This window comes from Lonchura striata, chromosome 1A (assembly GCF_050655825.1).
Source record: "Lonchura striata isolate lonStrDom1 chromosome 1A, ASM5065582v1, whole genome shotgun sequence".
NCBI lineage: Eukaryota > Metazoa > Chordata > Aves > Passeriformes > Estrildidae > Lonchura > Lonchura striata.
The window spans coordinates 42,756,680-42,768,753 of NC_140741.1; the positions used below are offsets into that span (position 1 = coordinate 42,756,680).

Here is a 12,074-nt window from a genome sequence, read left to right on the forward strand (position 1 = left end):
TGGAAAGTCAAGCAGTTCAATTATCTTTTTGAAGATACCTTAAAGATTTTTATTTTTCTTCATAAAGATTTTGCAAAGTCACAGATTTGAAAAATGTTGTAATTCTATTTGTATAAAGGAAAAAGCTAAAAAAACCATAAAACATTTTCTACTTCCAGAAGCTTCACATAATCCTAAAATCTTTGCCAACTGTTACTTTAGCACCTTCAAAAGAGACATGGACTTCAAAATCAGATTCACATTACATTTCTAATTGAAACCGATCTGTATGGGTTCAGTTCTATGTCAAGATTCAGATCTAGCAGAAAAGTTATTATGAAAGTGATGGAAAATCTTTCACAAATAATCATAAATTTTGTCACAAATGCAAGTTCTTTGTAAATACATTGAGCAAATTTGTATATCTTATGTTTGTGTTCTTGTTTTCACAGTGCATACATTATAACAGACTTCATGGGCATCAGGAATGAAAATTTTATGAAGGTAGCTGCAGTTGGGACTTGGATGGGAGACTTTGTCACAGCATGGATGGTAAGAAACATAATTACATTTTAAAGGAAAGGAGTATGTTCGTTGCTTTCAAGAGGAAGAGGAGAGGAGAGAAAACTCAATTTCTCTAACTCAAGTGTTTCAACCCAGAAAAGTAAAATGCATAATGGCAGGTATTCAATTGACAATCCAGAGGAATTTCAATTAAAATATATCAAGAAGATTATTTTTTTCTGTGAGTGGGAGTTTTGCCATTGACTTCTGCATGGTGGCCCTTTGCTATGAACTAGCCATCACAAGTTACTATCCTGTGAAACAGTAACAGCTAAAGAGAAATAAGTCTAATGAAAAGAATTTAAAGAAAAATTAAACTGAAAGATGTGATAGAGAACAATGGAATGAGAGAAGGAAAGCAAGCCAGTTACATGCCAGGACTTGGAGGTAGTCTGATGTGAAACTATCTGATTAACTTTGTATCTAATTTAGTACTTGGAAAAATAAAATTTTCACTTGGATTATACTTGTTACAAAGGCTTTCTTCTATGTGCAAGCCAAATATCACCTTAGTGACAAAGAACCAGAAAATGACAGCTAATTTTTGGGAACAAAATAAAGCATCTACACATTTTAATTGTTCAGAAAATGCATTTCTTTGATACAAAGTGATATAAAATAAATTTAATTATTTTTTAAGATTAGGTTTTTAAGATTAGTTTAGGTAAGATTTTTAGCAATTATATTTTGACATCTTCTACCCTCCATATTTGGAACAAACTGTACAACAGACAGAAGGGGAAAAAAGCATCAAGGATTTTTTCAGGATGTTGTTCAGTATGAGTCTAGTTTGTCCAAGACAAACTGTACTCTGTGAAATAGTGACCGTGAAAAGCAAGTATAGAGGAAATAGTTTGTATATGCTTTACAGAAAGGACATCACAGAATCGGTGCCTTGACTAATGTTGACAATTAATGTGGACTTCTTCTGAATTGGTAATAAAATTAATGGGTACTTTTGAATAGCTTTAGCTTGCTTTTTTTCTCATGTGCTTCCACACCTTTATTCCACTATCAAAGAAGAGATGATGCATAAACTAAGCTGAACTAAGAGAGAACATGTACATCCTACATATGTGACTTAGGGCTCCAGTGGTAAAGATAAGTTGTTCTACATTAGGTAATGTGAGGTTTTTTCAGTCCCTCTTTTCTCCTTTCCATTAAAAATAATCTGTTTTGTGCAACGCTGTACAAAGCATGGAAATGATTGATTCAAAAGGCATGAGAGTCCTGATCATTTTCTGGGTACTCAAAACCCTCTCAGGTCTCTTCAACAGCAGAGTCACAATTGGATTGTGCCGCAGCAGATTCCTGTGGCAGATGGAGTTATCACTGAAGAATGGGAGAGAGACTAGGAGAAACTACAGAAAAAAAGTGGTTTGATTAGGGGAGACTGTTTAAATTAGTCTGGTTCTATTAGCTTTCAGGAAGAGCAGAGAACATGGGATTGGAGGGTCAATGTGTTTAGGACATGCTTTGATTGCATGAGGAGAATTAAGGGGTGTAGTGATTCATGTTTAGGTCTTCAGGCTGAAAGAGAATAGTGGTATTGCTTCTGCAGTACAAATCTCTAGGCAAAGTATATCTACTAGGCAATGGAAATGGCAGTGTTCAAGAGCAGCCATGCCTGGGAACATCAAAAAAACCTACACTTTCAGGTCTCTACCTGAATTAGTAAAAGATGAGATTGGACGTGTATGTTGGTGCATGGACATGTACATTGGCACAAATCATCTTCCATGGCAACTAATTTAAGCAATCCATCTTATTCTATATGAACAGAAATTGCTGTGTTATATATTAATTTACTTGACCTTCTGCTTATAAAACCCAGCATGGAATTTATGTCAAAGTAATAGGAATCTTTCTGTGGCATTATATTTTATGAAGTTTCCTCATCCTGTTTTGAAACAGAAAAGAAAAAAACAAACTGTAAAGGAACATTTGCACATCTTCCCATTGACAGCAGTGTTTATATTTTCTAATGTTTAAGAAGTTTTTTTTAAGAAACAATCCATAGACTCCAAAGCAGAAGATAAATATCTTTTAGAAGTAGTAGAAGAAGATGCAGCCTTCACTTCACTGTGTTTGAGCCATATCTTATTCCTTATTTCATCGGAAGCTTTGGGAATAAGCAGAAATAAAACAGATGGGATTCCATTTAAAAATGAGTAATCAGTAAACAATGCTATTACCCTAGGATAGTGAGGTGTAAAGTGATTGAAATGGGAAAATATGTTTTGGATCACTGTTTTGGATTGAAAAGGCAGAAGTAAGACCTTCTCCTTAACACTTCCTAGCTGACTGACTAGTTTGGTGACAGGATCTGACAAAATTTCTAATAAAGTCAGCAATATTATTTCCATTGTGTGTAATGAGAATGGGGCCATACTATGGCTACAGAACCTTCTCCTCTGTACCTCAGATAGGAGTGTCTCCTACTAATAAATATCTTTGCTGGAATCTGTAGTAACTGTTGGATATTCTGAAGTTTGTGAAGAAGGGAATGGGTTCAGTACACTGACTGTCTGCACTTTTCCCTCTTTGAAGCCATGGAAGTATATCTTGCAATCTTGTACCTGCTTTGACATGCCCTCCTCTTCCCATAAAAAGTGCATTGTCCTCCTGGAGAATGTTTTTGAGGCAGACACCACAGATTTTTGCTCAGTAGGACATCTTGGAAGAAAGGCTGGATTTCACCCAGACAAGCCTATAAACCAGCAATTATGGCTGCCTTCTGGCAGAGTGCAAGCAGGCTGAGCGAGGAGCTGATTTGAGGGCAGAATCTCTGATGATTAGAGTGGCCTCTCTGTGATGATAAGCAGCCTGCTGCAGCTGTGTTTTTGTGAGGGACACAGTCCTCAGCATGTGGGGTAAGGCATGCTCAGAGGATAGTTACAGGAGTGAGTGGGTGACACTGAAGAGTGACACAGAGAGCAGAGTAGTGTCGGCTTTCAGACTGTCAAATTGTTGTTCCATTCTGGTAATGGCTTTTTGGACTCTACAAAGATTGGCCCTGAGCTGTGAACTATACTCGTGCACATGGTGAGCTTTGCTTACCAACTGCCATTACCATTTGTGTTAAAGAAATATTGCTGCCTATGAACCCTACATACGTGTGTAAGAGTCTAAACAGTAGAAGTTTAGAAGTTTGTTGTATCTTCCTTAGACATTGCTCTCTAGGATTGTCAGAAGCTGAAGCAGCTGTCTTCAGCCAATGTTTGGTACTGATCTCTACGAATATACCAGGCTGATCCTCCTGACAAAGAATCCTATTCCTATTTATATTCTTTCTGAATGGTAATTTAGTTGAGATTCTCTTTTCCCATGTTATTTGCTAGAGAGAACTGGGAACATCTGAGAAATCACTGAGCAGCAGAGACTCTGTTCCTGTTACCAGAAACAATGATAAAGTCTAGGGATGGTTTAGTATATTATTCATCAAACTAGTGTTTACTGCAAATGTACCACCATATTCTTTTTAAAAAGAGAAGCCAGGAATTTTCTCATCACCGTGCTTTAGCAGAGTACTTGACACAATGAATGTGAGCTGAATCATTGCAGCAATTCCTGACTGTTCTTTTTGACACCTTTGTTTGATTTCAGTTTGACTTCTCCCTTGTGTGGGACGATGAAGATTTCTGGGACTATTTGTCTTTCATCATCTTAGCAGATGAATTAGTAGGAAGTTAGGAAGTAGTACTCCCAGTATAGTCTGGATGGCAGAGTGAGAGATCACTAATGTTCTGCTGATGCAATGCTGACCAAGTCATATCGTATCCACTTGGATGGATGGATATGCAAGTAGAGACCTTCTGCCTAAGACTTCTTGTCAGGACATAGTTTTGGGATTTCAAAAGGTTAGGACTGTGTAGTGAATCAACAACTCCCTTTCCTCATTAGTGGAACTGGATAATAACTCCTGTGTACAGCCTGGGCTTCTGTGAAGTCTTTTAGGGAAAAGTCACTTCACTGAGTGGCATTCTGAAATATAACTTTTGGTGGTCTGCTCCTCCCCTTGATAAAGATTATCTGATCTTATGCAAGGAGGATTTTCTGTTCTCCAAGATTTTCAGCATTAGCTGTAAAAGTTCCAGTTTTTCAGCCTTATAATTCTGGGGGAAAACTTCACACCATTTTGTGTTCTGGTGTTGCTAGTCGTGAAAGAAATAGAGTTTGTCCATGTTTTTTCTTCATCCACATTCCTCTGTTAAACATTTTTGTCTTCATCCTGTGGTGAAGAAACTTTCTGTATTTTTGCATTTTATGTGATTTAACATGTCTTACCTGGGTAGTCCCAGTGTAACCACTAGAGGGGCCTGTAGCTGGTTTGTAAAGAATACTTTAAAGGGTTGAAACCTTCCTTAGGATTCTTAATACTATGAACATCAATAACTAGCAGGTTTAAGTTCATGGTTACTGCCATGCAAGGACACAGGAAATCTGTAGAGTCCTAGACCAGAATGCTTTTCTGTCACATGCACCATATTGGATCTCAGGCTACAATTGTAAAAAAACCCAGTTCCTCCCCCTGGTCAGACCAAAAATCCACCCAGACTAGTATCCTACCTTAAACCATGACTATAAACAGAAGCCAACCAGGAGAGTAAGAGCAAGCCAATAGTATGCGGTAGGATCTTCTAATGCTCTCTTAAAACACATGCATTTGTGTATATAATGACTCTTGATCTCAGAATTGTTTTGCTCTTTTTGCAACGCTTTGCATTCAACTACAAAGAATTTCATCTGGCTTTTTATTGCCTAGGGACTTTCTTCTATAAGCACCTTTCCTAATTCTTCACATCCAGCAAGCAATCATCCTTTTCACTGTGCAAAAGTTAATATCATTATAAAGCTTTCTCACCTCACTGCTCATCCATTTTCCCAGGTTGCTTAGGAATATGACGAATAACTACATCCCCTGCAAAAATCCCTGTGGAACTCTGGTAATGACCTCCCTCCGTTGCTAGAGCTGTCTGGCTAACCTATTTACCTTCTGTTCCCTGTCTTTTAATCAGTTTTTTATCAACATAAAGACCTTCCCTAAAGCTCCGAGTGTTGAGTTTCCATAGATGCCTGTGATGAGGAATTTTTCAAAAGCCTACTAGAAAATTCAGCTTTGCTTATTTTAAACACATCTCCTTTATCCATGAGTTTTGTTGACCTCATTCAGTAATTCTGTTCTGAAATATCTCCATTCCTGTTGTTTATAGAGCCAGCCACGAAGCACTCCTTCTGCAGCCTCTGATATTCCCTCTGCCATTAAAGAGGTAGTCTAACAATGTTGGCTGGCCCTGTGTCCTAGGTTGTAAGATAAGCTTGTATTCTATTTGCCATCTGTTGAAGGCAAACCTGTTGGACAGGTTTTGTTATCTTTTCCAAGAACCGGTTTTGCTCCTAAGAGGTAATGGTTTGTTAGTGGGCCATTGACTGATTCAATGCAGGGCTGGTAAATGTAACACCGTGAGGGGTCCCACCCAGAGGGGGAAGCCAAGCACTCTATTATTGTTTAAAGGGGTAGCTTTTTGGGGAGAGGAGGCAGCTCTCTGGGCGGGACTCCGAGAGAAGCAGCTCGCTCTCTCTCTTCGCGGGATTCCCAGAGAAGCAGCTCTCTCTCCCTGTCTTCGTGGGATCTCGCAGCGAAGCAGCCGGAGCGCGCTGAGGCGACGGCAGCGGAGCTCGGAGGCAACCCCGGCGCAGAGGAAGACCGGCCCCACTGCCACCAGATCTTCAGAGGAAAACTGTACCCTTCAAGGGATCACCACTGCAAGGGGAGCGGTCGTCCCGGCAGGACTGCTGCTGGCACCTCGAATCCTCAGGTTCTGGACTTTTTTCACTGGTTTTGTTTGTACCAATTGCATTTGCCTTTTTTTTTTGGATTGTTGTCTAGTTTTCTCCTAGTAAAGAATTGTTACTCCCATTCCCATATCTTTGCCTGAGAGCCTTTTAATTTGGAGATCCTGGTAATTCAGAGGGAGGGGGGTTTGCCGTTCTCCATTGCACAGGAGGCTTTGCCCTCTTTCACAGACTCCTGTCTTGTTGAACCAAGACACCCTGAAAGTGCAGTTTGCAGGAAAGACAAAGTCACAGCTCAGGAGCTGTGGATGTGTGAAAAGGTATGGAGCCATCTTCATCTGCCTTATCAGTGAAAGATAGTGAGCTTATTTCCTCATCTTCATCTTACTTCATCATTACTTTTCTCTGTCCTTTTTCCTCAACACCTCTTTGTCTTATGGCCTGGACATTATTTTGCAGGTGAAAAAAAATGTTAAGCTCTGAGTATTTTGTTTTGTATGTACTTGCACATAGCAGAATGTTCAGCAGAGTCTGAACATGGCTGCTACTGCTATCTCAAAGACAGAAATGTCACTGCTTGTGGTAAGACACATTCTGAGTATGGGCCTGGATTCCATGTTCAGAGAACATCGACCGTAGATACATAACTTTTCTTTCCTGAAATCTTATGTAGTCTATGGATTTCTTTGGCTGAACAGGGAAGCTGTTAAAAGGTTTTTGATATTTTCATGATTAGATGGAATTGTTGAATCATAATTTTGAGCACAGTGATATTTGTCTGCTAAAGTAATTTTTGAATCTGAATCCCTCTTGGTAGTCTTACTGAGAAATGCCTTTTTTAAAATTCCTTGCTGTACAGTGGACACAATCTAATTGCTGTATTTTAGATAGAAGTACTCAACTGCCCCAAACATATTCTCATTTGGCACTTCATTTTGACTTTGTAAATGATGCTGTGTTGTTCCTTTATAAAATACAAGCATAATGATCTAATACTGTACTGCACTGCATAGGGTGAATTAACAATGCCCATGCATTGCATGTTAGTAAACCCATCACTTGATGTTATTGTCTGGTAGATACCTGGTAGAATACTCTGTGTACTTTCTTTTTTACTAATTTATGTGATAAGAATAGATGTTTACTTATTGCTATTAAAACATTTTTAATGGCTTGCAATCTCTTGGCAAGAGTTTTAAAATATTTGGAGATATTTGCTTTTGACTTTTGCCTCTGTGATCATGACAAACAAAATTTATTTGTAGAGTAGTATAGCAAGCTATTCAATGATTTCAAAGTGCTTTCTTTGTGTCCATTAAGAGAGAATATTATTCTTGTCCTCTTTTGCTGAGATGTAACTATCTATGTCAACATCCTAGAGTAATGAAGAGTTCATTACCACTCTGCAGAAACTAGATTAATTTACCTCTTCATTTTATTTTATCTCAAAATGCATATGTGTTGCTAGGGCATGTTCACACAATGTGAGCAACATTTATGCTGGAAATGCTATTATATTGATGAAAATAGCAGACACACTAAATTATTGCAGTGAAAGTATATAGAAAATAAAATAATAATGTGACTAAAAAATGAAGTTTACTTTAGTACAGGAAAGGACACCATTATAAAGTCTATGTTGAAAGAAAACATAACGTCATTATTAAAAATAACAAAGTTTCCAGGATTTTGTATTTAACTTTTAGACTAAAATAATAGCCAAAAATGTTAACTCTTAAGCTTTATTCTTGGAAAGTAAATCTACCGAGGAAGTTCTCTTTAGCAAAGAATAGTGCACAGGTTTATTTGCAAGCAGTGAGGAATCCATTTTGATGCACATTGCAAGGCAGTTTTAAGAGTCAGGAGTCTTGAATGACTGGCACCTTTTTTAACTCATGCCTCTGTCAAGTTTTGGACATGACAATTTAGATTATGATCAGTGTCAATCTTCTTGATTGTTTCTATTCCACTGGTGTATCAAATGACAAAATAAAACTGTAATTGAATTTGCAGCAGCGTCTGAAGTGCCGTACATCTAACAACTCTGCTGTTCTTGAGTAGTGGAAATGAAATTGAACTATGAAACATGAACTGGAAGGACCAAAATGGGTGACACCTGTTCTTAAACTCACTTGCCAGGGTTGCACAGAAATGTAACTAATAACATTATTAAGTGGCAATATGTTTCTTTCCATTCAGAGAGGCATACAAAAGCCAGTTGCCCTTTTTTGTTCACCTGTCTATCTTGTTTTGGTTTTCATTTCTTTTCTTGAGAACCAGTCCCATTGCAGAAACATTCTGTAGCTAGTGTTTCTATCTCCAGGTGATAACCACAAGTAAATTCATCAGTACAATGGCAGTCCAAATATATCCAGTCATATGAAAGCTGCTAATTTTGTTTTTTTCCACTTTCTGAGGCATGAATGTGCTCATACCCTGCTCTGCTTCCTGACTGCCACTTAGTTATGTAAGGTGGAGTGTGCCTGGTGTCATCTGAGTTCATCCATCATCCCATCAAGTCAGATTGTACTATTATTTATTCATTGATTGATGGTGTTGCCATCTGTTCATATGCTCTAGATTATAATTATCTGTCTTTTCAAGCTTGATCTTTTTTTGTACTCCCCTGTTATTTTGTCATTTCAGTTCTGACCAGGCATTGCCAGATGTGTTACTTCATCCCTTTCTATTTCCCAGCCAATGAGTTCCTTCAGCTCATTGTTACAGCAGTTACCTTTGTTGATAGCCATTTTCTGGGCTCTAAAACATGTGCTTAGTATCTAGCAGTAAAAGCCTCAGATTTTTTTTGAAGAAGGCCACAGCCAGCTGTACCTCAGAGCTCAAGAGTAAGAAATGCAAACCCCAAACTCGGGTCCCAAAATATTTCCTAGTGTTTCTCCAAAGCAGCTACTGACATCTTCCAATTACAAGCAGACGTAGTATGAGTCCTTTCAAATAGGTGTGACATTTTGCCATCTTATGCTTATGAACTCATACACATATTTTTGTGACCTTGAGCACACTTTTCTTCAGTTTGGATCCCATCTGAAAACACAGGAAGGGCCATATCAAATATTAGTAAGATAAAGTCTATTCTCAAAATATCATAGAAGTCAAAAGAGAAGCTGTAAGGAGAAGATATGTCTTTCTGTAACTCAAATCTTGTCTGATTGATTTGTGTTGTAGCTTCAAGCAGCCATGCTGCTATAAATGAGACTGGGGGTCCTCTATTTTCTCTTCCTTGTTGTCATACTCTACTTTGCTCTTTTTCACGTGGAATGATATTTGCTTCTTGAGAATATTTATGCAGCACATCTTGATATATCCTGGTTACATGTATTTAGAAACTGAAGTCAGAGCAGCATATAAATTAAAGTAACTATGCAGCAATTCTGCATTCTGACATGATGACACCTTAGAAATGGTGTGAATAAGTGGGTGTCAGAAGTGCTGGAGAAGTGGGACTTTAGAAATAACATGTTCTTACTGAAGATCTTTGAGTACAGATGGCAAATGTGTAAACTGTTGGAGTGTCTAAGATGGACACTTCCTCTCTGGAACAGTCTGGTTCTGGATGAGGTTGCAGCACAAACCTTTTTCACTGACTGGGGGAAGAAAATTTCCTTTCTGAAACTGAAATTGAAACAATTGCCTCAATATATCAGCTAAGATGTGCAATCAGGAGCTCTGTGATAAAATAGGGAGAGATGGTTTAAGAAGTATTATGAAAGGGGTATTGGACCGACCATGCACATTCAGCTAAAGATCTTTACTGAATTAAATATGTGGTGAACTAAGACCTGTATTCACAGGGAGAGATTAGCAGCAGATGGCAGTGGTACACAGCAATACATTTTATTAATTGTGAATTCCTTCAGGATATGTGGGATGAACTATTAGACACTGTACACAATGTACAAGGGAAAAAAGAAAAGAAGGATGTTTTATTATTAAGAAATATATCACAGCATTCTTGCCTAAAATAATGTTGAGAATGTTGTACGTTATCCATTCTTCTCTACAAGGAAGAGCAAGGTTAAAACTGGTAAATTAAGGAAGACGCTATTGCTGGTCTTAAATTGCATAATTTTAATGGGTGGGTGTTCAGCTGAGAAACTTTTATCTCTGATGCTGTTTTGTAGAGAAAATGTATTTAGAATATGTCCAGAAAGTAATGGCCTAGTCACTCAAGTTACCAGGATATTACTCATTTTGTGTTACATTATGCCTAAAAATGAAAGATGATTGTCACAACAGCTACAGTTCCTTAAATTGTATTCCATGTTATCACAGGTCAACTCAACCCACAATATATTAGCAGAGTAATTAAACAAATGCTTGAGCAAATACAGCACAAAATTAAGTTTCCTGTGCAGTACTGCATAATATATGAACTGTAAAATGGTGTAAGAAGTCTTCTCTTAACAACCCTGCTATGAACCCTAAATTGAATTGATCAAGGAGACCTGAATTGTAAGTGAAATCCCCAACTCTGTCTTGCATGTATGGATAAATCTTAGAAACTGTCAAACTTAGGCTTATGATACTCTAGCCAGAAGGTAATTTTTTTGATATCCATACATATGATTGTGCTCAAGAAAGAATGAAAATTCAGTATGTTCAAATCCGGTTTCTACAGAAATAATCAGATAGGTTGGCTTCCAAAATCTCTTTACTGTCAAAACCCAAGTCCAACTTGGGTGTGTCTCTGCTGATTGTATCAGACTTAAAATATACAACTGCGTCTTAAAAACTGAGATATTAAAAAGTTTCAATGGATATAAATTAAAAGTAATTATAAAACTTCATTTAATAGAAAGCACTAAGGAAGATGAGTCTAATCTCTTCTTGGTCTCTTCTTATTTTTATTTTACATTACTTGAAGTGGGAACTTGAAGTACTTTTTTAATGGATAGAGAGATTGTCGAGTTTCACTTAAACTTTTCTAAGTACTTTTAAAACCTCCATTAAAAAGCTATTTTTGTAAATTTTTACAATACTATGCTTCTCCAAATCACAAAAGAAATCATTGCCTCCTACACTGGCAGTAATAAAAAAGGTTTTGCATTTTGCAGACACTAGGGATTGATCTTTATAGCAACTCATGGAGATACATATGCTAATATGCCCCTGTTTTACAATAGAGAGCTGAAACAAAGGAAAAGGGACAAGAAAAAAGGGAATTGGTGATGGAGCTGAGATAAGACCCTGCTCAGTTTTGTATTCATCCCATCCCTGCTCTCCTCAAATCTTTAAGGGAAATTATTCTCTCTATCCTCATTGATGGCAGCATTCTTAAAAGTATCTGCCTCTGCAAATATGCTGAATAATTTCTTCCTTGGAAAATTGCAATGGAATATATGTGCACTGGAGATACTTCCAAGTGGTGAATGCCCCTGGACAGTTCTTCCTTTTCCCCTGGGTTCAGCTGTGTGTGAACCCACACTATATGGTTTTTTCTGTGATGTTTTTTCTGGGCTCATTTCTGGCCTGTTTTCTCTTCTGTTTTGTATTTCTTTTATAGATTATATATAGCTTGTAAAACTGTACCAAAGGGATGAAGTTCATACTAATGTATGGTTGCAGAGAATCAAGGCATATATTCCCTTTCCTTTAACTTAAAGATGTTATTTGATTAAATTTTTTTGGCTCATCACATGGCGACATAATATTATTTTTACCACCCAACAACCTAATTTTACTGTAAAGAAGCAACCTAAGAAGAGTTATTAGAC

At 37.6% G+C, this 12,074-nt stretch overlaps 1 protein-coding gene across 4 annotated transcripts in view; it reads left to right on the forward strand.

The window, feature by feature from the left end:
* TMEM117 (transmembrane protein 117) overlaps window positions 1-12,074 on the forward strand; it is a 179,196-nt gene that overhangs the window by 74,236 nt on the left and 92,886 nt on the right. For all 4 annotated transcript variants that reach the window (XM_085570275.1, XM_085570274.1, XM_021545320.4 and 1 more), the window contains exon 4: window positions 432-531. In XM_085570275.1, the coding sequence (XP_085426401.1) occupies window positions 432-531 (100 nt within the window). The remainder of the gene's footprint in view (window positions 1-431; window positions 532-12,074) is intronic.